General features: G+C 46.7%; 2 protein-coding genes across 2 annotated transcripts in view; both read right to left on the bottom strand.

The window, feature by feature from the left end:
• Positions 1-1012: 1012 nt before the first annotated feature.
• On the bottom strand, positions 1013-12528 carry FCHSD1 (FCH and double SH3 domains 1). Its single transcript, XM_006891129.1, has 20 exons — positions 12508-12528; positions 12178-12275; positions 11535-11580; positions 10920-10987; positions 10444-10585; positions 10220-10356; positions 10064-10127; positions 8927-9055; positions 8461-8583; positions 8220-8315; positions 7317-7442; positions 6827-6931; positions 6274-6435; positions 4262-4390; positions 4106-4189; positions 3815-3932; positions 3454-3674; positions 2131-2218; positions 1218-1273; positions 1013-1078 (listed from the first exon to the last, which is right to left on the bottom strand). Exons 1-20 carry the CDS (start codon positions 12526-12528, stop codon positions 1013-1015), a joined length of 2079 nt encoding a protein of 692 aa, XP_006891191.1.
• A 5716-nt stretch (positions 12529-18244) lies between these two features.
• The window catches only part of ARAP3 (ArfGAP with RhoGAP domain, ankyrin repeat and PH domain 3), a 33492-nt gene continuing 26102 nt past the window's right edge, over positions 18245-25634 (bottom strand). The window contains exons 27-32 of the mRNA XM_006891128.1: positions 20377-20459; positions 20246-20281; positions 19744-19807; positions 19488-19625; positions 19232-19270; positions 18245-18727 (exon numbers count right to left, since the gene is read on the bottom strand). Coding sequence (XP_006891190.1) covers positions 18245-18727; positions 19232-19270; positions 19488-19625; positions 19744-19807; positions 20246-20281; positions 20377-20459 — 843 coding nt within the window. The remainder of the gene's footprint in view (positions 18728-19231; positions 19271-19487; positions 19626-19743; positions 19808-20245; positions 20282-20376; positions 20460-25634) is intronic.

The raw sequence follows: 25634 nt of genomic DNA, 5'->3' as shown, positions 1-25634 counted from the left end.
TCTTGTCCTCTCACTCCCATCAAGCTCATTAACTCCCTGAACCCCCAAGGTGCAGGCTTTTAGCCTTTGCAAAAAATCCCTTGGCTTGGTGATGGGAGTGGGCAGGTGGTCCAGGGAATAGATGCTGTGACCTGGAAGTGAAGGGGTCCTGTGCCACCAGGAAAAAAGGTGGGACAGAGTTGAAATTGGAACAGGAGACAACATTTTTACCCTCCCTCTCTTCTAAGCTTTATCCTTCACTGCTGCTAAATGGACTACCAGCTGGCAGTCAGGGTTGGGTGGGCTTGATGCTCCTCCCCTTCACTGGACAGCGCTGCCCCCAGATGAGGGATCAGCCTTACTTCTACCTGGAGTTGCATGGTCTCAAGCTGGGAGCCTCAGGAGAAGTATCCTCCCACAGATCCCTCAATCTTTTCCCCTTCCTTTGCTGGCCAATAGGCCGCCTAACCCTCCTCCAGCACCTTGCTCCACAGGCTACAGCGTGGCAGCTGGGAGCAGGCTCCTGCCTTTGGTGGACCCCTGAAGCAATAGAACCTTAGGCCACCTGCCTTCTTGGCAAAAAAGGCCCAGGCCTTGGCTTGGGCTTCCTGCCCTTTATTCACTGTCAATAAATCCAATGCTCAGACTATTACAGCTGCTTTTGCATACCGGCTCCAGCTCCTGTGGATTCCCAAGGCCTATTTCTGTCCCAGTCCCAAAGGCCCTGGCAACCAAAATTGGGTGGGGCACAGAGCCATGGTAGAGCCAGGTGGGTGGAGTCAAGACTTTAGGAGGGTGGGGGAGGGGTTCCAGCCCCAGGGATTTCACGGTTGGGATACAAGGTATTCCCTTCCCTAAAGATAAAGCACAGGTAGAAAAGAAAGGGGTAGTTCCAGCCCCAGAAATTCAGAACAGTAAAAATGGGAGAGATTCCAGCTTTGGGCTGTGATGTGCAAGATCATTGAGGGAGCGGTCTCTGACAGCGTTGGGAGGGCCCAGCAGCCTCACCGAGGGGCAGTGATCCCCTGGGCTCTCACGTGAGGGGCTCAGGGTGGCCAGGATCCGGGGCTTTAGCTGGCGGAGGAGGTGGCGGACGCATCTGTAGGGAACACAGGGTCAAGACTCCAGAGTATTCTCTTGGGAATATCCCTGCCAATTCCCTCAGCCCTGACAACAAAATAGGACAAGTTGGAATGACCCCTCCTCTTCCACACAGTCTCCAATGCAGGAGCCCCTACCGGTCTGATTCGAGGCACCATCAGATCTAGGGACCCAGCACAGTCAGGGATCTGGTCTGGAAATAAGAACCACAAGTCAGTCTTCAGCTTTTCTTTTGTTCTCTGCCCTATCTCCAGCACACTGGAGGCCAGTGACACACTATAAATATTTAATGAATTAATGAATAGTCACCAACTTTAGCCATAAAATCCATCAGTCCTTCCATCCTCACAAACATCAGCACTTGCTGTATAATCTACCTTGCTCAAAGTACAAGAGCAGGGTGAGAGGGTGGCATACAGAACCCCCACCCTCAAGGACTAGTAAGAACTCATAGATGAAACATAAACATACACAACAAATGGCAGAATGGTAAAGCATCCTACATGAACTAGGGGTGCTGAAGAAAGCACAAAAATACTAAAGGGGGTCCCCAAAGTTAGGAAGGCTCTGTGGAGAAGAGAGAAGCAGTAGAAGGTTTTAGAAAAGGGCCATTCCAAGATGAAAGATAAGGACACAAATCTAGGTGTTCACAGGATTCAAGAATGCTAAGAGCTAACTGGGATAAAACAACTGCTACTAGTCTACTTGCGATGTGCCAGGCACAATGCTGTGTACTCACAGACATCTTTTAACCTTTACAACAACTCACGTGGGCAGGCACTTCACTTTATAAAGGAAATAAACTCAGGCCCAGACAGGTTAAACATCGCATCTCATATTACACACTTGGGAATGACAGATGGGATTTGAACCAGTGGGCCTGTCTCCAAAACCCAAGCTCTCCTTTCATCCTGCTGCCCTGGGCCTGCAGAGAAGGTGCCTCAGGGTAGGCAGAGAAGCAGAGCAGGACCAGGGAGGGAAAAAGTCCCAAGTTTCCTCCTTCCTATTCTTCGCCCTCCCATGTGCCTCACCCCCATTCCTTCAACTCACCCTCAGGAAGAACAGGTATAGGGGGCCCATCCAAGGCAGATGTGGGTGCAGGCGGGGAGAAGCTCGGAGGCGAAGGAGATGGCAGCGTCTAGAGATTTGGCATAGGGTTATTCTTGGGATATGGAAAAGTTTCTCTAGCTTTCTCTTAGCCCACTTTAATTTCTGTCCCATCACTCCCCTCTGGATGGGAGTTATAAGTAATACATAATTTCAGTAGTCACTACATACTGAGCACTAGGCCAAGCATTCTTCTGGTACTTCACATGCACTAACTTATTTAATCCTTACTGTAAACTTACGATTACCATTTTATGGTTCTATCTGATGATATGGTGTATTATGTGTTGTGATGCCAATAGAAAATTCAGTGGCTCAAATCCATTAGCTGCTCCTTGGGAGAAAGATGGGCAGTCTCCTCTCATCAAAATGTTTCACCTCAGAAGCCCAGTGGAGGTGGAATCAACTCAATGGCAGTGGGTGTTGTATTTTAGAGACAAGACTTCAAGGAGATATGCCATTTGTCTTAGATCACAGAGCCAAGCCAGTTAGTGGCAGATTTCTGGCTACAACCCGAGACTTTTGACTCCCACACTTATCACTTATTCTCTTTTTTTCTTGTATTATTACAATAGCTCATTGTCATCAAATCGATTGTAGCTCATGGTAACCCTATAGGATAGGCAGAAGTGCCCCCAGTGGGATTTCCAAGGCTGTAATCTTTATGGAAGCAAACTACTACATCTTCCTCCTCTATAGTAGATGGCCTTTAAGTTAGAAGCTGAGCACTGGATCCTTTATTTTAATAATAACAATAAAACAACTCAATTGCTGTAGAGCTGGAACCAAAACAGCAGTTGAATCCTCCAGTGCATTTCCAATGCTATAAATTGCAGAAAGGAGGCTGCCCATCTTTCTCCCTAGGAGCAGCTGGTAGATTTGAACTGTGGCCTTTGGGTCTGCAGCTCAACTCGCTACACACTAGGCCATCAGGGCACCTTTTCAGTGCCACACATTAAGGTTTTCTTTATCTCTGTTCGCACCAATCATGATAATGCTGAAGTATTACTGTCCTCATTTTATATGAGACAACAAGATCAGAGAGGTTAAATCCTTGTCCAAGGTCACACCATAGGGATTTGAACTTCATACTAAAGCCATCAAGGCTGCATTGGTTTCCCTTTTCTCTGCCCCACCAAGTAGATGTGGTACCCAAACCACATAGGTGGTAAGGTTGGGGAGGGACTACTGAGATGAATATGGGCCTATGGAGTTGGGCAGGTCAACTCAGAGGTGTGTGAGGACCCACGGAGAAGGAAGCCTTACCTGTTCAGGGTCTGAGAGCTCAGGAGGTCCTGGGGGGCCAAGTAGTTCCTCTACCAACAGGGAGGGAAAGACTCCAACATGTCCCCCAAATTCTCCCCTCCAGAAGCCATCATCCACTCCATCCTGGGCCCGGGGCAGCAAGCGAATGAGCGCCCCCTCAGGGAAGCTCAGCTCCTCTGCACTCTGTCCTGTGTAGCTGTACAGGGCACGGGCCAGGAAGGCTGCAGAAGCCCAGGAGAGATGATAAAGGGAGGAGAAGGGTGGTGGTGCTCAAGACTATGACACTCCAGGGCCACCACCGCCCCACATAGTAACTCTTCTCCACAATCAGGATCCCTGTACTTATCATTTCCCTTCTTACCTGTGGGCTCTGTTCCCGTGGGGTTATTGCTATCATGACCCCTCTCAGGGACGGAGAAATCAGGGAAGTTGAGATACCGTTCAGGGACAAATCCTACTTCCCCATGCTGGTTCCGAGCCTGCTCGTGAGTGAAGTAGAGAGATATCAGACTTGCCCCAGCAGCCTATGGTGTTATCCCTCATCCACTCAGGCTTCAGGATTTACCTGGATAGATCTGTGGAAGTCACATGAGAAATCACTCCCACTGCCCTCCACCCACCCAGTGAGAAAGCCCTTGGCTCCCATACACACCTTGACCCATTCTTCAGCATCTCCCTCCTCTATGACCTCTAGCCACTCGCCTTCTTTGATAGTCAACTCATCTTCATGCCCAGCCTAGGCCCAAGGAAAGAGTCAGGAATTGTCTATCCCAGCTCTACCCTCTGAAATACCCACTACCATTTATACCTGATAGCCAAACACCACATGTGCAGAGCATGGGAGGGGTCTGGTGGTCAGGGTTTGGGGGGCAGGCTCTTCAAAGAGCTCTCCTGCCTCCTCACATTCATCAAAGTCAGAGAGTTCAGCATCTTCAGCCTGCAGGAGGACAGAGAATAGACATAATCCTAGGCCCCACTCTCAAGTGTCGGCTGTATCTCTCATTCCTTAATCCTACCCTTAAATGGTCCTCCACTGTAGCACTAATCATCTGCTCAGGATGCATCAAGCAAAGCAAAGTCACTACCCACCCTCCCTACTGCTGCTGAGTCCATCCCGACTCACAGCAACCCTGCAGGACAGAGAAGACCTCTACCATGAGCTTTCCAAGGCTGCAAATCTTTACAGAAGCAGACTGTGACATCTTTCTGCGACCACCCAGAGGGGTGGGTAGGTCCAAACTGCTGACCTGGAAGCTAGCAGCCTGAGCCTTAGGGAGGCAGAGCTCCTTAAAATCACTACAGAGCAGCTTCTTGTCCGAAAAAACACCAAATGGCAGATGACACTGGTGCAGCAGGAGGCCCTGGGATGGGAGCCCGCAGCGGTTTCTACAGGGGGCTTTGGTAGTGGTCTGCGGGGTCAGGGCCTCGGCCACAGAGCTTGAGGAGGCAAAGCTGAGGACAAGGAGTGGTTCCCTGTCACCAAGCTGGGCCGTCTGGTCAAAGATATGAAGATCAAATCCTTGGAGGAGATTTGTCTCTTCTCACTGCCCATTGAGGAGTCTGAGATCATTGACTTTTTTCCTGGGAATGTCCCTCAAAGATAAGGTCTTGAAAATCATGCCTGTGCAGAATCAGACACGTGCCAGCCAGCGGACAAGGTTCAAGGCCTTTGTTGCTAACAGCCATGTTGGCTTGGACGTCAAGTGCTTCAAGGAGGTAGCTACTGCTATCCGTGGGGCTATTATCCTAGCCAAGCTTTCCACTGTTCCTGTGCAGTGTGGTTACTGGGGGAACAAGACTGGCAAGCCTCACACTGTTTCCTGCAAGGTGACTGGGAGCTGTGGCTCTGTGTTGGTGTGTCTGATCCCTGCATCCTGAGGCACTGGAATCGTCTTGGCCCCTGAGCCCAAGAAGCTTCTGCTGATGGCTGCCACACCTCAGCCAGGGAAGGAGTGGCATCCACTTCTGAAATGGCTTGCCTCCGGAAACTCTTATGAACAGTGCTCAGGCCTTTCGTTCATAGGGTTGCTATGAGTCGTCTATGACTTGGTAGCACCTAACAACAACCTAACACCATCACCACCACCTCAGCCAGGGGCTGCACAGCTACCCTAGGCAACTTCGCCAAGGCCACCTTTGATGCCATCTCCAAGACCTACAGTTACTTGACCCCAGATCTCTGGAAAGAGACTGTGTTCACCAAGTCTCCCTACCAGGAATTCACTGACCATCTTGTAAAGACTCACACCAGAGTCTCTGCACAGAGGACCCAACCTCCAGTTGTGGCCACAACATAGCGGATTTTGTATAACAAAGTGAATTAAGTTCCAGAAAAAAAAGAAAATCACTACAGAGCAGTATAATATTAACAAGACCAACAAAGTTATAGTAACTGAGCACTTACTATATGCCAGGCTCAACATTAAGTAACATATGTATGTTGTCTTACTTTCTTCATAAAACCTAGTGCTATTTTTTTTACAATTATTAACCTTATTTTACTTTTGAGAAAACTGAGCGTCAGAAAGATTAAGTCACTTCTCAAGATCACACAGCTTGTCTAAGTGGTAGGATTAGCATTCAAACAACCTAGTACCAGCCTTCAGAACCACTTCTTAACCACTGTGGTATATTAGTAATAAAAGTTTATTAGGACTTACTACACCAAAAACTGCAAAGTATTGTACTTGACTGGATTATTTTCAGCTTCATAGCAAAATCCTTTGAATTAGGTACTGCTGTGACCCTCATTTATAGGCCCTGCCTCCCACCGGGGAGTCAATCCCTCCTAGATGATTATGGATAGAAGTGGGAACTCACCATGGGGGAGAGGTCCCTCTGGGACAGGCGGGCCTCACTGAGCCGTCGCTCCTGCTCCACTTCGTCCTGGGCCTGGGTCATGGCTGGCTTCAGCCAGCACTGGACATCCAGGCCAGCCCCCTGCAGCAGAGCCAGCCGAGCAGCCCCCTTCACCTGGCTTACCTGGCATGGGGAGTATAGGAGTGAAACGAGACTTTGTCTAGCTGGGCCTGATTCTGGGAGGTGAACGGACCTTTACAAGCTGTATGGACCCTTCACCTCCCATCTCCCCGCCATCAGATAGAGGAACAGGGCAGACGTGAGGAGGTGGGAAACACCTTAGTGGTACAATAGCTAAGCGACTGATAATGAAAAAGTCAATGGTTTGAACCAACCAGCTGCTCCAAAGAGGGAAAAGTCATGATGATCTCTCTGCTCCCAATCACATAGTAAGCATTCAAATATCTATCTAGTTTTGCTTACACATACAAAAACACACTGGAAAGGAATGGAGGGAATGGTATTGCTTGAGGAGGTGGGATCTCAGTGGCCCTAACCCTTGGGCACCCCTCACCTGTGCCCTCCGGATGCTCTCCCTCACTTCCTGTAGCCGCTGTTCTATGCTTGGAGCCTCCCGCTCTGGAGCCTGCTGCCGCCTCTGCTCCAGCCTCTGTAGCACCTAGTTGGGAAGATGGGATGGGGTGGGTGGAGATACTATTAAGCATGGTTTACTATGGGCCTGGCACTTTGTGAGTTGCTTCACATGCATTACATAATTTAATCTTCTCAATAAAGTGGGTGCTATGAATAATCCTCCTTTACTGACAAGGAAACTGAGGTCCTGAGAGGTTAAGTCATTCCTCCCTCAGGTTACAAAACTAGGAAACAACAGAGTTGGGGACTTAAACCCAGGTCTGTCTAACTTGAAGAGCTGTGCTCTTTACTACTGTGCCATACTGCTAGCTTAAAATACGTTTCCCTTCCCTCTAGCCTGTAGGCCAAAGACACCCACAGTAACTCCAGGATCCTTTCTGCTCACCCAAACACCTGTGCACCCATCTCACCCACTGCCCATGGCTCTGTATCTTGTAATCACGGGCAGCACGACTCGTCCAGCGCTGGATCTCTTTCTCCAGACTGCTGTCTCCAGCCATGTCACCTGCTCCTCCCTCCAGCTCAAGAGCACACACCTGAATAGGACGTAGAGTTCTGAGGAGGACTTGATGCAATTCCTTCCTCACATCCTTTCTCTCCAGTTCCCTTCTTTTTCTTCTGACTGTCCTGGCTTCCAGGATACAAAGCAGTGAGGGGACATGCCCTTATCTCAGATGGACACACAGGCACACAGAGTTCCTGAGGTGGCTTGAGGGACAGAAGGGGACAAGCGTAGCAAAACAACTAAATGGTGAAAATGAGGGGCATTAATATGTGCTCCTGGGCAAGGGAGCTCTAGTGGCCTAGTCAGTAGGAGCTGAGCTGCTAACCAAAGGGCTGCACTTCCCTGTTGGTTCGAATCTACCCACAGCTCCTCAGGACAAATGGGCAATTCCTTTCCATTAAGATTTACATCCTCAGAAACCCAATAAAGGTCAGTTATGAGGGGGACAGAAATGAATAAGTGTGATAGGAGGGACGTGAACTAGAGCTCCCCTGAACTGAACAGTTAATAAGTTAATACCAGAGTCCCTGGCTGGTTCAAACAGTTAACACACTGAACTGCTCACCAAAAGTGAGCAGTTATGGCTAAAGTCTACTAGAAGTGCCTTGGACAAAAGGTTTGGTGAACTAACTTTGAAAAATCAGCCACTGAAAACCCTGGGGAGCACAGCTCCACACAGCTATGTGTGGGGTCACCATGAGCAAAATGGACTCAATGGCAAATGACTTTTAAGTTAATTTCAGGACAAGGGTGATGGGGGTGGCCTACAGCACATTTTTCTTTTATCTAATGAGCAGAGAGGTCTCACCTGATCAGTACCTGCTGGCTGGAACTGCTGGGGTGGGGTGGGGGAAAATACTCCAGGCTCCTGAAGAAAGAACTTCAGATCCTGCTCCCAGCTTACCTTTAGGAGGTTGGAAAAAGTCAGGTGTCACTGGTTCACTCTCCAATATTGGGTCAAAAGGGGGAGAAATGCAGAAGGTTGGATTGAATTCAGAGAGAAGGATGAAGCCAATCTCTGTGCAGCTCTCCCAGGACAGTGCCCTCACCTGGGAGGTTGCCTGTCCCCCTCGACGGGCATGATCCAAGGCCATCTCTGCAGCTTCCAGTTCAGTTCGGCTAAGTAAGGTCAGGGGCTCCCTCAAGTGTTCCAACAGCTCACTGGTCAAGATCTGGAGAGAACCCCAAAATACTGATACCATACTTCCCCCAGGCTCATGCTACAAAGAAGGTTGTCTGTCCACGTTTGATGAGTGGTGAGCATAAGGTATGGAAAGGAGTAAAGCATTATTGTCGTTTAGTTGGTAAGCATTCATGTGTGTATAGCACTTAAGAAGGAGTTAAGTGTCTTGCATGATGTCATGCAGCAGCTAGAAGCAGAACAGGGATGTATCTTCTAACCACTCCAAGCAAGCTAGGCCCCTGGATCCATCTAGCCTCATGGGGAATGGGAGGTAGGATGAGGCCCTCCCCTCCATCCCCCTGAATGGTAAGGGAATCTGGACAGACACTGGCCTTGAGAAGGGCTGGCAGTTCCTCCTGGTAGTAGTGGTCAAGGTGGGCGTTGGTGGCCACCAGGTTGAGCAGGTACTCATTTCGGGCCATTCTCAGCTGATGGGAGTAATGAGCAGACTGGGCAGACAGCTGAGAAGAGGAAACAAGCATCAGCAGGGAGCCTTGGACTCTGGGGTAGGGCGCCCTTCCAAGGTAGACTCAAAGCCCAGACCTGGATCTTCACATTAAATGCTTACTATCTGATTGGTCAGGCAGCTCTGGTAGCCTAGTGCAGAGGGTGTTGTGCTGCTAAACCTAAGGCAGTACCTCTCTGGAGGTTCAAATCCACCAGCTTCAAGAAGAAAAATAGAGAAAGCCCTGTAATTTATAGCCTCTGAAAACCCACTGGAGTATCAGCCATGAGTTGGTTTCAACTCCAAGGTGGGTTTTTGAAGTTATGTGCCTGGCACTGCACTAAAAATTTCACATTCTCAGATCTCTTGATTAAAATCCTCTAGTAGCTGTTGAATATATTTAAAATGAAATCCGTACTGCTCTTTCTCATCATCTACTAGGTCCAACATGAGCTGGCCTGTGCAACCCCTCTGACCACTTCACAGCGCTTGTCCCCTTACTCCACGTGCTCCATCCCACTGGTCCCTTTCACTGAACTTGAAAAGTTATTCCTACCTCAAAGCTCTGCATTCACTACTTCCTCTGCCTGGAATGTTTATTCCCCTAGATATGTGCTTAGCTGACTCCTTCTTCATACTCAATTTACATAGATAAGCTTTTCCTCTAAATTACTCCCATCCTCTCACCCTCCATTACAGAGTCTTTTCATTTTTATTTTATTTACTATCTGTCTCCTCCAACCAAGCTGTCAGTAAGCAACCCTGTTAGTATTGTCCTTTACTGTAGTCTCAGTGTTTAGAATAATATCTAGCACAAAGAAAATCCTCAGTAAATGTATATTAAAGAAAAAAATTTTAGAAAGTATTAGTTTTCTTTCTAAATGAAGAAAATAAAGTTCAGCATAAATAAGGTCATCTGCCTAGAAAGTAGGAGAATCCAAACCTAATCTTTCAGACTGATGCCTCTGGATGCCAAACCTCTAGACACTGCCCACCCTCTCTGTTAACCCTTCTCCCCCTGAACCTTGGTGCTGAGTTTCTGGAGACTGGTCCGAGTGTGGAAGATCCCATGGTCACTTCGGTTCAACCTGAGTAGGCAGGAAAGAGTCGTCATGTTGAGCCCAGCTGTGAGGCCTTGGCTCCACCCTCATGTGCTCCCCAGCCTTCTGGCAGCCCCCACCTGGCCTGGACATCAGCTGCCTTCTCCTGAGCCAAGGCCCACACGCGTTCTCTCTGCCCATACAGCTTCCGACTTCGGCTCAGCTCCCGGACAGACTGCAGCACCTCAGCCTGTGCTCTCTGGAGGTTCTCCGCTCCCTGGGAGCATGTACACATCAAGTCCTGACTCAGATCAGCTCCAGCACTGGGCCAGCTTCCCCTTTACCCCACCCACTAAAGCCATACCTTCCTCAGCACCTGCTCCTTGGCACTCCGCCCTGTGCCCCCTGCCAGGTCACGGTATCGATCAGAAGCCTGAAGCCGAGCTTGGCCCCCAGCCACGGTGGCATCTAGTAGGCAGCGCCAGGCACCAAACACTGACCTGCCCCTCCACAGAGAAGAAGGTCTGTGTTAATGAGGGGGTCACCCCATAGCTTTATGAGACTTCCCCTTCCCCAACACAATGGGAGACAGTGCTTTCCCATCCCCCTTAGTCATCTGGGAGCCCTTCAATCGATCAGCCCATTAGCTCAGCCACAAGGCTCACTCATGCCCCCCACCCCCATCCAGTGTCCTTGCTAGGTCAGCTCCTCTCCGGTGCTGTGTCAGCTCTACCTGCTGCTCACATGCTCTCCCCCTCACCGGGCCCTCATCACCACAGGTTCCTGGGGCTTTGCTATCCATCCTTGCTGCCCCTTTAGCCCTTCCTCCACGGCACCCACCTGCTGTCCATCTCCCCACTCCGGTGTCCCTCTCTCTTCAGGAATGGCCCAGCGAGTTTCTGGAGTGCCTGGTGGGAAAACCCATCAAGGACCTAGGTCCTTTTCAAAGACCCTCCCCAACTGAGAGGCAAGAAGATCAAAGTAAAACAATATCATTCACTGAAAGATGTTATATGCACCAGACTTTACTGAGTCCTTTACATGCAATAACTTATTCAACCTTCACAACAATCCTACATGAAAATTATTGTTAGGTGCTGGCAATTTGGTTCCAACTTATAGGGATCGTATGTACAACAGAATAAAACAATGTCGGGTCCTAGACCACCGTCATAATAATTGCTGTGTTTGGGTCTATTGTTGCAGGCATTGTGTCAATGCGAACATAAAAGTACATTATTATTATTATTAATCCCATTTTACAGGAGGGAAAAAAGCTGAGGCCAAGAAAAGGTAGATAATTTGTTCAAGGTCACACAGCTAATGGGTAGCACAGCAGGAATCTGACACATGCCTGCCTGACTGGTGCATCTGCTCTTGACAAGAATAGGAGTATGCACAGAGAGACACTGCCAGTGTATTCAAAGGGAATGTTCAAAGAAAGGAGTCTCATACCTGCCCATATTCACGTTCAATGGCTGCTCTCTGCTTACTGTAGGATCTGTGGAGAGTGAAGGCAGGGTTAGGAGTTAATGTTTGGGCAGCTCTCCCACCCTCAATCCTCTCCTCAGCCTGGAAAGAAGCAAGAGAGAAATTAGGCCTAGAGGGTGGACTACACATGGATGGCAGGGAACTGAAGAGACAGTCCTTGATCACAGTCCTTGAAATCACCTCTAGCAGCCGCAAGCCAGACGATCTCACCTCATAGCTCACTCAGAGCCCCAGCAAGATCTCTCCCAGCCCTGGGCCGGGCCATCAGAACTTGGAGGTGAGGGACCCACCAGCCTTCCAACAGGTCTGGAAGAGGGAAAGGGGATTCTGCCCTAAGCATGTTTGTGAGGGCAGTGTGAGATCATGAGGTTTGAAGAAAAAAAGTTCCTCTGTGTGTGTATGTGTTCCTGTGTGTGTATTTGTAAGTAATTCCTGTCCTGGCTATGGAAAAGGAAGCCCAGGAAGACGGCGGAAAATTAGCTGATTAAACAACTCTACATCCCTTTAGCCCTCTCGCACCCCCACATGGCTGACTTGGGTTGTGGGTGGGTGGGGCAAAGTGGTAGGGCTGGAGTGAGTGAGGGTGAGAGTAGGGAGTAGGGGCTACCTGATGTCTTCCAGCAGCTCCGCCTCCCTCTGCTGCCGAGTCTGAAGGATGCTTAGCTGCTCCAGGAAGCGAAGCTTCACCTCCTGGGCCGGCTTCACCTAAGAAGGGTCAGAGGATGAAGACCCCCTTGGTGGGGGGACCTAAAGAGTATTCAGCACAGGGAGATGCGAGGGGGCGGGGACGGGGAGGAAAAGAGCTGTTTCCCCGGTTACTTCTAGGTTGGGCCCTGACCTCTTCCCACTTGCCGTCCTCGACTCTTGGCCTGGTGTCCCCTAGCTCCCTTCCGCTCCCCCAGCCCATCAAAAGGCCCCATTCTCAGGTATAGCTCACTTTTCGGGGCGGTGGCTGCATCTCCACTCTGGCCCAGGCAACGACTCGACTCCGGAACTCGAGGAAGCCCCGCCCCCACAGCAGCCCCGCCCACGCCGCTTCTCCGCCCCGCCCTTGCCCCGCCCACGCCTGGCCAGCGGCGCAGAAGGCGCGGAAGCGCAAGAGGGCAGCAGAGGGGCTGAACCTATGTTGTGCTGCCAATACTCCGGAAGGGTCCTGCCCGCCGGGCGGACGCGGCGTCCACTGAGCGGCGAGGGGCATCCCGAGCTTCCGAGTCAAGACGCTGGGGTTCTATTTCTAGTTAAGTCGCTGACTCAGCCTGTAATTAGGTTTTTTTCTAATTACTCATTTTCATATGTAGATCACTAGTGCCAGCGCGAGGGGTTGCTTAGAAATTCAACGTGTGAACAGGGAAACTGAGTCATTGGCAAACAGTGCGAAAATGCGTCTGACCAAGCGGACAGGGTTGGGATCAGACATTTTCCCAATATCCACTGAACCAGAAAAGCCAGCGTGAATGAGATGAGAAAGACATCTAGAGGTGGGGAAGGTGCCAAACCCAAAGGAAAAAGGCAGGCACACCAGACTTTTAACAAACATTAGGCAATACCTGTAAATGGCCATGTGGTCCAGAAATTCCATGGACTTTAGAATTTGAACTTTAGGCTGCGTACACCAGAGTCTATAAACTCCAGCACGGCTCTCGAAGGATCTGACCCCCCTTTCTCTTGGTCCAGGCCCTTCCTCGCTGTATCCCTGTTCCCCCACCCACACCTCCGACCCACACACCCGAGGAAAAAAGCAGCTGCCACCTCTACTTGTTTATCTAACGGGGGCTTCAATTTTTAAAATAAGTCCTTGAAACTGCTCCTCTCCCAATCACCTCCCCCCAGTAATACAGTAAATAACTTCAACAGGGGTTCAGCCTTGATTTTGCCTTTTCTTCGATGCACCCAAAACTATCTCCCATTGAAGGAGTTCTGGGCACTTGCACTGCTATCGCTGCACCTCTCTGGTGGTTCGAAATCATCAACAGCTACTCGGCAGAAAGATAAGCAATCTTCTCCAGTGCAATTTATAGCCCAAGAGTCCTGCTAGAGGGTCAGCCCATAATGACGTCAATCTTCTGTTGATCTACTTTTCTCAATTTTGAAGACTATCACCTTAGTTCATGTCCTCATTATCAGTCTCCTGATTTAATATTTGGTCTCCTTCCATTTTGAACACTCCCACACCACCACACCACAATCCATGGCTATTTTAGCATCCAGAGTGAGCAATTAAAAAAAAATCATATATATAAATATATACAAATTTATAAATTTATGTATCATTCATTCATTTATTATCTCATAACTCAGTGGCTTAAAACCACTACTTATTTCCTACTGTTGTTGGGAGGTGCCTTCAAGTCCAGAACAACTCACAGTGACCCTATGAACAGATCTGAACCCTGTCCTATTGCTGAGCCATCCTCAATCTCTGACACACTCAAGCCAATTGCTGCATATTACAGTCTCTGTAAATCCACATGGTTGAGAGTCTTCCTCTCCTTTGTCATCCCTCCACCTTTCCAAGCATCATGTTCCTTTCCAAGCATTATGTCCCTTTCCAAGGACTAGCCTCTCCCAGCAACATGCCCAAAGTGTGTGAGCTACTGGCTGCAACTTCTCTAAGATATATGTTTGTTCTTCAGGCAGAATAGTCATAGCATATTTAGCACTCTTCTCCAACACCAAAACTCAAAGGGGTTCATTCTTCTTCAGACATCCTTATTCATTGTCCAGCTCTCAGATGAATAATAAGTGATTGAAAAGACAATAATCTGAATCAGGTGCACCTAAGTCCTCAAACTGATGTCATTGTTCCTCAATTATTTGGAGAGGTCACTGACTTCAGACTTTCTCAATGGAGTATGTTTCCTGGCTGCTGGTACTAAGTGTATTGATTGTGTATCAAGTAAGATAAAGTGATTGACAGTTTCAATCTTTTCTCCATCTATCTATGATGATGGCTATCAATCCAGTGGTGATAATTTTTGTTTTCTTTATGAGATGTAATCCATACTGAAGACTACAGTGTTTGGTATTCTGCAGCAAGTGTTTCAAATCTTCCTCACTTTTAGCAAGCAAGGTTCTGTCATCTGCATAACATATTGATGAGTCTTTTTCTCTGATCCTGATGCCACATTCTTCTTCAAAGTGTCCAGCTTCTCAAATAATTTGCTCAGCAACACAGATTGAATTGGTATGTAGAAAGGACACAACCGTGATGCACACCTTTCTTATTTTTAAACTATGTTGTCTGCTGTCAGGGACATCTCCAGAGTACTGATGAGCAACTATGTCAGTCTGGAGACTAATGTGCACCTGATACAGGCCATGGTCTTTGCAATTACATGCTATGCATCAAAAAGCTGGACAATGACTAGGGATGATAGGAGAATTGATGCATTTGAGCTGTGGTGCTGGGGAAGAGTGTTCAATATACCATGGACTGATAGGAGAACAAACAGGTTCATCCTAGAGAGGGTGAAACAAGGCTACTACTTGAAGGCAAGGGATTGGAAGGTTGGTCTGACATACTTTGGGCATGTTGCAAGGAGAGGGTAGGCCTTGGTAGGGGCATCATGCTTGAGAGGATGGAGGGACAGTGTACAAGAGGAAGACCCTTGAGATGTCAGTGACAAGGGTAATTGGGGGTAGGTGTATCACAATAAGATTGGCTCAGGATATAGCAAGATTCAGCGCTGTTGTATATGGGGTCGCTATGAGTTGTAGGTGGCTCAATGGCGCATAACAACAGTGTTTCCTTGTTCTATTTGCACAACAGCTTTTGATCTAGGCATAGGATTCGCATAAGCACAAGTGCATGTTCTGGGATTCCCATTCTTCTCAATGTTAGCCATAATTTCTTATGATCCACTCACTCAAAGGCTTTTGCATTAGTTAATAAAGTACAAATAGATATTTTTCTGGTATTTGCTTTCAGGCAGGATCCATCTACCATCAGCAATGATATCACTGGTGCCATGGCCCCTTCTAAATCCTTCCGGCACTTCTCTATGTACTGTTCTAGCTGTTTTAAAATTATCTTCAGTAGTATTTTGCTTGCATGTGACATTAATGGTTGTTGTTGTTATGTGCCATCGAGTCACTTGCGACTCATAGCGACCCTGTGTACAACCCTAAAACCTGCTCTGTCCTGTGCCAATCGCACTGCCTCTGACACACCCATCCCGATTACCCCAGTCACAAATCAATCCACCCCATAGAGGGTCTTCTCCTCTTGTAACGTCCCTACACCCTCCCTCTCCAAGCATGTCCTTCTCCAAGGACCTGTCCCTCCTTACAACATGTCCAAAGTATGTCAGACGAAGCCCCATAAGTATTGTTCAATAATTTCCACATTCTGTTTGATCCCCTTTCTTAGAAATGAAAACAAATATGGCATTCTGGTCAGTTGGTTAGGCAGATGTCCTCCAAATTTACTGACACAGATTGTTGAGAATGTCTAGGGCTGCACCTATTAGTTGAAACATGTCAATTGGTATCCCATTAATTCCAAGAGCCTCATTTTTTACCAATGCCTTCAGTGTAGCTTGAATGTCTTCTTTCCCTACCACTGGCTCTTGATGTCCTTGAACTTCTTGAAATATTTCAGTGTTGATCAGTTCTTTTTGGCACATTGATTCTGTGCATTCCCTCCATATTCTTTTGATGCTTGCCAAATTGTTTAAGATCTTGGCGATGGCATCTCTCAGTATTGCAACTCAAGGCTTGAGTTTGTTTTTCAGTTCCTTCAGCTTGAGAAATGCCTAGGGTGTTCTTCCTTTTTAATTCTCCAATTCTAGGTCTCTGTACATTCACTGCATATTCTATTATAAAAGCTTGCTTTGTCTTCTCAAACTGCCCTTTGAAATCTTCTGTTCAGCTCTTTTGCTTCAACATCTCTTTCCCTTGTTTTGGTTTCTCAACACTGTAGGACAATTTTCAGGATGTCTTCTGACTCTCATTTTGGTGAGTTTATACCCCTCCTCTACCTTTACTCTCTTCATGAATAATATCCTGGATATTATTCCCACCTTATATGGTCTTTGATCATGGGTATTGAATGACCTTTGAATTCTTGTGGGATATACTCAAGATCATATTTTGATTCTCATGGACTTGTGTTAATTCTCTTCAGCCTCAGTTTGAACTTGCACATGAGTAACTGATGGTTTGTTTCAGTCAGCACCTGGCATGGTTATGACTGCTGATATTGTGCTTCTCCAAGAATTCTTTCCACAGATGTAAAAAGACAATTTCAAGTTCTATCCTGAAGTACAATATTGCAAGTTATAGGATATTATCCACATGTATACAAGGAAGACCTGTTAATATGTCTATTATTCAAATATATGCAGCAACAGGTAAAGTCAAAGAGGAGGACATTGAAGACTTCCATCTAATTTTCCAGTCTAAAATTGACCAAGCATGCAATCAAAATGCATTAATGATAACTGGTTGTTGGGATGCTAAAGTTAGAAACAATGAAGATAGTTGGAAAGTATAAATTTGGTGACGGAAATGAGACTGGAAATAGAATGACTGAATTTTGTATATTCAATGATTTATTAATTGCAAAGACCTTTTTAAAAAACACAAACAGTGCCTTTATACACGGACCTCACCAGATGGACTGCTAGGAATCAGATTCCCATTGTAGTCAGAATAAAAATTGGATACCTGAGCATGGTCTACAAGGCTGTTAGTATCTGTACTCTTTCCTGTTCCCCTTGACATGCTCCAGCCACTTCAGCCTCCTTGTTCTCCTCCCATCAGGCAAGCCCTTTCCACTTCAAGCTGCTGTTTGTCCTCTCTAAAAGCTCCTTCCACCACTGCCACATGTGGCTTCTCATCGTTAATTTCAACTCTTCAGAAGCCATGTTTGTCCATTCAGTTTCAATGTCCCCACCACAGTTACTCTCAAGCACACTGGTTTGGTTTAATTACTCCACAGCACTCAGCTCACTGGTCTATGTATTTGCTTGTGTATCTTTTTCATTTGTGTTCCTTCTCTGCAGTGAAGGCTCCATAACAACGGGGGCCTCATCTGCTTGCTCATACCATATCCCTAGGATACTGCACAAATTAGGTGCTCAGTACATACTGAATGAATGAATGAGAGACTTTTGGTGCCAATGTTTATTTAACAGTAGTATCCCATTTCTTTTTGGCTCTTCTTTGCCCCAGTCCCGGACATTTTAGTCAATCTTCCCACTCTAGAGCTTTGATGTAGTTTTAGGATGTTAAGAGGTGGGGTAGAATGGATTCAAAGCCATCCAGACCTTTGGCTTCCAAACCTGTTTTCAATGCAGTAAAACCATTTTTTCATAACTCCAAGATTTTCACAGAACCCCTACATACCAAATATAAAGGAGGAGCTGTTCCTGTTGAGGAAAAATATATGAGACTTACAACTCTCAGAAAGATAGTTTGCTATTCAATGTTCTTATCTCAGCTACCTCATAGTTCAGAGAAGTGAGCTGAGGCCCTGAGAAGGGCTATGAGCTCCCCTGGGACACACAGCTTCCTGAATCTTCAGGCCAGTGGTCCTTCCACAGCATAACACGAGATTATGGAGTGTTCCCAGCCAAGGCAGAGGGAGCTAGCTCCCAGCAGTGCCGTTCATGATAAGAGCTTGGTTCTTTTGCCTTCTGGGTGCTTACCCCCTTAGACTGCTGATCCTAGTGTCATGTGAGGGGCTGGCTGGAGGGTGGACTAGAAGTACTGGAGGGTTCGGTGGAGAAACTAGATGTTTGTGTGGGAAGACCAGTGGGGCTAGGGGACTGAGGGCTGGAAGGCTGGGAAGGGCTATCAAGGCCTGTGGTGGTGTCTCCCTTCCTCAGAATGAGGCTGCTAAGTTCCTGGAGCAGCTGCTCCTCCAGAGACCCATGTCCCTGGGGACTGATCTTCGAAGGAGGACCAGGAGGGGGCTCAGGTGGCCTCTCCACCCAGCCCTGGGTGCCTGCCTTGGAAAGAAGAGGTTGATCAAAAGACCTCTGACTCGTGAGGGGGGTCTCTGGCTTGGCTGTCCATCCCTGCATTGTACAGGAGGTAGAGGTGTCCTTGGTCAATTCAGAGAAGGCCCCCACTTCTTCATACACCGGTTCCTCATACACAGGCTCTGCCAGCTCCTCCTGCTCCTCCACAGACCCCTGAGATGACTTCATTGGCTAGACAGACATGGGGGCGGCAGGAGGTGGGTACAGAATTAGTTACTGCATTATCAATCACTCACATGTATTAAGCTCTCCCTCTAGATCAGACATTGGAAAACACTTTGCATGTATGATATCAATATAACCCTGAGTTGTGGGTAGTATTGCAGATGAATGCAATGAAGCTCAGAGGGGGTAAGTAAATTGTCCACGATTATACCACGAGTATATTGCAGAGCTGGCATCGGAACCCACTTGACTACTTTTCTTCCATTCAGGTGCCATGACTCTCTTTTTCTTAACCACATCCTGTACTCCCTGATTGTCCATAGTCTGGCCCAAACTCTGTCTCTTTTTCCTTCTCCTCATTTTCTCTCTCTCTGTCTCTTTGTCTCTCTCTCTCTCTGAAGGATCCTCTCAGTCTTGCATCAGGAGAAATACAAAGAGGACACCCAAAGTCAGACAGCACAGAACACAGGACCAACAGACACACACAGCTGGAGCAGGCACAGTACTCACAAAAAACATGGACAGCGTCCTCCGGTTGTGCAGTCGCCGCTGGACACGGGCAGAGTGGGGATGACGGGAGGGAGAGACAGAGACACAGTGAGGCTTGGCAACAGGAGATAGGAATGAGGGATGGGATGGGGTCCACGAGAAGGTAGGGGGCGGGCACAGTGAGCAGAGAGGTGGCACCGGACTGGCAGGCAGCCACTTCCCTTGTAATACAGTAAGGGTTGTAGGGAGGAGCGGTTGGGACAAGCTGAGGTCTTACCAGGGTCTGATTGGCAGAGAGGAGGGTAGCCCCACTGTCATCCCCACGGATGGGCAACAAGGGCATAGTGCCAAACTTTTGACGGGCAAGGTCAGAAGAGGAACGGCGTCGTAAGACCACTGACTGCTGATCATCATGCTGGTGAGAAGGTGAGTGGTTGACACCGATGAACATGAGGGGCAAAAGAGGCACCAAAGGCCATATCCAGGCCCCAGAGGTCCACAGGCCCAGCTCTCAAGCTCAACCTACCCCTTACCTGGGCTTTGAGGATGCTGGTAGTCCAGTCCCACATCTCATCCTCATCAGTGCAGGACAAGTATCTAGAGGTGATCAGAAAGGGGTGATGTTGAGAGGAGGGGTCTCAGTGATTGGGAAGAGGAAACAAAGGGGGAGGAGATGAAGGAGGCAAGAGGGAGGAGATGGAGGAGGCAAAGGGGAGGAGACGGAGGAGGCAAGTGGGAGGAGACGGAGGAGGCAAGAGGGAGGAGACGGAGGAGGCAAAGGGGAGGAGACGGAGGAGGCAAGAGGGAGGAGACGGAGGAGGCAAAGGGGAGGAGATGGAGGAGGCAAAGGGAAGGAGATGGAGGAGGCAAGGGGGAGGAGATGGAGGAGGCAAAGGGGAGGAGATGGAGGAAGCAAGAGGGAGGAGATGAGGAGGCAAAGGGCAGGAGATGGAGGAGGCAAAGAGGAGGAGATGGAGGGCAGAGTCCAGGGTTGGGCTAGAAGAGAAGCCAGACTTTGTGGGTAGATGGACTCACAGATGCATCTTCTCCAGTATCAACGTGAAGCCCCACCTAGGAGCAAGGAGAACAGTGATCGGTGATCAGATAAGTCTGAGAGGTGATAGCAGGAAGGCCCTAGATGTATGAGATGAGTAAAAAAAACTCACGGTGTTGGAGGCTTCAATTTTTTCCGGATTCCCAGGTAAACCTTGGCACCTTCCAAAGGCCACTCCCGTTCCGGCCTAGCACTCTGAGAATGTGAACACAGTCAGTGAGATTGAAAGATGAGAGGAAGATCATGGTTAGTGAGGTCAAGAAGGTACAGAATTCCCCACATATAGCATGGATGAAGGGGAGAGTATTATGCTGAATGAAATAAGTCATTCACAAAAGAGGAAATACCTTATGATCTCACTATTAGAAAAAGCGAAGAATAGGTATACATACTAAAAGCAAACAAACAAAAGGATAAGTATACATACTAAAGCCAATGTTCCCTGGTGGTTAGCATGGATAGGTGGGGGTAGTCAGTAGGTATTCTTCTCTAAATTGTAGATATTTCGTTAATTTGGGTGTGAGGGGGGGATATAACATCAAATGTGGATGAAATGTACACATCTAGATCAAGATACTACAAAAGGAAGATCTTGGTTGGCCCTTTTTCAAGCTGAAAGAACTAAAACACAAATTCAGGCCTCGAGTTGCAATACTGAGAGATACTATGGGAAAAATCTTGAATGATTCAGGAAGCATCAAAAGATTATGGAAGGAATACACAGAATCATTGTATCAAAAATAATTGGTCAACACTGAACTATTTCGGGAAGTACCATATGATCAAGAGTTAATGAAAGAAGAAACTCAATCTGCACTGAAGACATTGGCAAAACATAAGATCCCATGAATCGATGGGATACCAATTGGCATGTTTCAGCTAATATATACAGCGCAGGACGTATTCACCAGTCTGTGCTAGGAAACTTAGAAGATAGCTGTCTGACCCCTGACTGGAAGAGATCTATATATGTCCCCATTCCCAAGAAAGGTGATCCAACAGAATGTAGAAATTATTGAACAATATCACTAATATCGTATGTTGTCACTGTTAGGTGCCACCAAGTGGAGTACAACTCATAGGGACCCTATGAACAGTGGATCTGAACCCTGTCCTATCCTGTGCCATCCTCACACTTCCTGACACACTAGTCCCCATTGTTGCAGTCACCATGTCAATCCATCTGGCTGAGTGTCCTTCTCTCCTTTGCCGACCCTCTACCTTTCCAAGCATCATGTCCCTCTCCAGGGAATAGACCCTCCTAGCAACATGTCCAAAATATACGAGGCAAAGCTTCATCATCCTTGCCTCCAAAGAGCACTCTGGCTTTACCCTTGCCAAGACATATTTATTCATTCTTTTGGCAGTCCATAGGATGTTCAGTGCTCTTCTCCAACAGCACAGCTAAAAGACATCAATTCTTTTTTCTGTCATTCTTATTCACTGTCCAGCTCTCAGATGCATAGCAAGTGATTGGAAAGATCATAGCCTGAATCAGAAACAAGTTAGTCCTCAAAACGGCTTCACTACTCCTCAATAATTTGGAGAGGTCCCTAACTGCAGACTTTCCCAATGTAATATGTCTCCTAATTTCCTGACTGTTGATGCCAAGGATGTTAATTGTGGATCCAAGTAAGATTAAGTTGTTGACAGTTTCAATCTCTTCTTCATCCACCATGATTCTGCCTATCAGTCCAGTGGTAACAATCTTTGTTTTCCTAACACTGAGATGCAATCCATATTGAAGGCTGCATTCCTTGATCCTCTGGAACAGATACTTCAAGTCCTCCTCACTTTCAGCAAATAAGGTTGTATCATCTGCATAATGCAGATTATTGATGAACCTCCCTCAAATTCTGACACCACATTCCTCTTTATAGAGTCCAGCTTCTTGAATAATTTGCTCAACTTAGATTGACTAGGTATGGAGAGAGAATACAACCCTGACACACTGCTGTCTTAATTTTAAACCATGCAGTGTTCCCCTGCTCTGTTTACACAACAGCCTCCTTGGTTCAGGTACAAGTTTTGCATGAGAACAATTAAGTGCTCTGGGACACCCATTCTTCTCAATGTCAGCCACAACTTATTATAATCCACACAGTCAAATATCAAATGCCTTTGCATAGTCAATGAAGCACAAATAGACATTCTGGTATTCCTTACTTTGAGCCAGGATCCATCTGACATCAGCAATGATATTCCTGGTTCCATGGCCTCTTTTAAACCCTTCTTGAACTTCTGGCAGTTCCCCAACTATGTACTGTTCTAGTCATTTTTGAATGATCTTCGGCAGTATTTTACATATACAAGCAAGCATACAACAGTACATAGACAAAGAACTGCCAGAAGTTCAAGCTGGATTTAAAAGCCACGGCACTAGGAATATAACTGCTGATATCAGATGGATCCTGGCTGAAAGTAGAGAATACCAGAAGAATGTCTATTTGTGCTTTATTGACTATGCAAATGCATTTGACTGGGTGAATCATAACAAGTTGTGGCTGACACTGAGGAGAATGAGAATCCCTGAACACTTAATTGTGCTCATGTGAAACCTGGACCTGGACCAGGAGGCTGTTGTATGAATGGAGCAAGGGAACGCTGTTGTTGTCGATTGCCTTCAAGTTGAGCATGACTCATAGCGACCCTATGAACAAAAGACCTGAAGCCTTTCTATAACTATCGTTATTTCTCCAAGTTCATAGTTTCCAGAGGCATGTGATTTAGGAAGTGGATGCCACTCCTGCTTCCAAACCTGTCTTAAACTGAGAGCTCCACCAAACATTGTCCACCATGGGCAGCCATTATGGTTTGATCCCCCATCCCCACCCCAATGGCACAAGGTTTAGCATCACAGCACACCCAGATTACCTCAGTACAGCAAAGTGACAGAAGAGTGCTATACAACTTAGAAGAATGTTCCTTCAAAATATAATAACAACAAAATTATATTCAAAGGCCCTTCATGAGGTCTTGTTGACTCTAAAAAGAGGCTTAAAAAATCCAACACACAACCAAACATTCCAAAGGACCCTGAACCAAAACAGGAGCTCCCAACTTACAGAGTGCAGCCGCATCACTCAGTCTCCCAGGGGAACACCACTGAACATAGTTTAAAATTAATAAAGGTGTTGGTCATGGTTGTATCCTTTCTCCGTACTTACTCAATCTGTATGCTGAGCAAATTATTCAAGAGACTGACTGGAGACTCAATACACTTCGTTATACAGATGACAAAACTTTGTTAAAAGTGAGGAACACAAAACAATTATGAGACACCATCTCACCCCAGTCAGAATAGCAAAATTTAACAGAACAGCAAGCAACAAATGCTGGCGAGGTTGTGGAGAAACTGGAACCCTTATTCACTGTTGGTGGAAGTATAAAATGGTGCAACCACTGTGGAAAGTGGTGTGGCGCTTTCTCAAAAAGTTGCAAATAGAGATACCATTTGACCCAGCATTTCCACTACTGGGAATATACCCTAAAGAGAGTTTAACCGACATCCAAGCAGATATATGCATATCCATGTTTATCGCGGCTTTGTTCACAATAGCAAGGAGCTGGAAACAACCCAGGTGCCCATCAACAAACGAATGGACGAGAAGCTGTGGTATATTCACACAGTGGAATACTATGCTGCATTTAAAAAGAAGGAACTCAGGACATTATGCTGAGTGAAATATCTCTGTCACAAAAGGACAATACTGCATGGTGCCACTGTTGTAGAATGGGACTGATATCAGGGTTGGAGTAAGACTGAGAAAAACTGGATAAATTATGTACACTGCATTGAAACAGATGAGGGAGAGAATAATTTAACAGCAATATATGATAGGATATTCTGGTTATCACAAGTGTCCAGAATTAAGGTTGCATAGTGGCGTGTACTCGGGGCAGTGGGAGGGGTGCGGGGGGATTGTATATCAAAGAAAGAATTTTTCTTTTACTTTTCAAAGAGAGCAGGGAACTGGGGTGGGGAGGGCTGGGCAGGGAGAAAAGTGCAACAATGAATGAATGGAAATCCAAAATCTCTGTAAATGTTCATTAAAATTAAATTAAATTAAATTAAAAAAGTGAGGAAGACTTGAAGCACTTACTGCAGAAGATCAAAGATTGCAGTCTTCCATACAGATTACATCTCAACAGCAAGAAAGTCTCACCACTGGACCAATAAACAACATCACAAAAGATGGAGAAAAGATTGAAAATGTCTATGACTTCTTCTTACTTGGATCCACAATTAACACCCTTAGTACTAGTAGTCAGGAGATTAGGAAATGTATTATACTGGGAAGTCTGAAGTCAGGAACCTCTTCAAATTCTTGAGGAGCAATGGTGCACCAGGTCTTTTCAGTGATTTTCTATATATCTGAGAGCTGGACAATGAATAAGGATGACAGAAGAATTGATGCCTTTGAGCTGTGATGTTAGAGCAGAGTACTGAATATCCCATAAACTGCAAACAGAACTAACAGATATATCTTGGAAAAGGTGGAGACAGAGTGCTCTTTGGTATGTCAGCTTCATTTCACATACTTTGGTGATGTTGCTAGGAGATGCTATTCCTTGGAGAGAGACATCATACTTGGAAAGGTGGATGAGAGTCAGCAAGAGAGGAAGAACCTCAACCAGATGGACTGACACAGTGATGGCAGCAAAGGGCTCGAGTATGTCAGAGATTGTAAGGATGACACAGGACAGGACAGCATTCAGATCTGTTCTTCATAGGGTCACTAAGAGTCATACTCGACTTGATAGCACATAACAACAACACTAACAACAGACCAAGGTAAATGATGCCAAGAAGTACTCAAGAGGATATTTTTGGTAAAAGGGCATATGCAATGATGCAACAATTTAGTAATAGGAATGTGGGACCCTCTATGTGTGTGTGTGTGTATAACTATGTACATTTGTGTATATAACCAAAATCTAAAACAAAACGCACTGCATTTGAGTTGATTCCAACATGTAATGACCTTCCACTACATTTCTGAGGCTCTAAATCTTTGTGGGAGGATACTGCCCATCTTTCCCCTGCAGAGTGACTAGTGGATGAAAACTGCTGACATACACTTTATGCAGTATACCACCAGAGCTCCTTTTTGTGTATATGTAGGTGGACATACAAAGATAGATCTATATCCAAGCGTGTTCCTTAGTAGAAAGAAGGGTGAGACTTCATCTCACATGCTTTGGGAGTGTTACCAATAGAGGCCAACCCTGGAGAGGGATATCATACTTTAAAAGCAGAGGCTCAGTGATGGTTAGCAGGGGTATGTTCTCAGTGAAGAAGAGGAAGACCCTAAATAAGATGAACTGACACAGATTGCAACAATGTCCTTGCAGAGCAGAGATTGTAAG

This window comes from Elephantulus edwardii, unplaced genomic scaffold (assembly GCF_000299155.1).
Source record: "Elephantulus edwardii isolate Elephantulus edwardi_28Jun2011 unplaced genomic scaffold, EleEdw1.0 scaffold00095, whole genome shotgun sequence".
Taxonomy (NCBI): Eukaryota; Metazoa; Chordata; class Mammalia; order Macroscelidea; family Macroscelididae; genus Elephantulus; species Elephantulus edwardii.
Note: the sequence above shows the minus strand (reverse complement) of the source record. Positions and strands in the feature narration are given on the sequence as shown.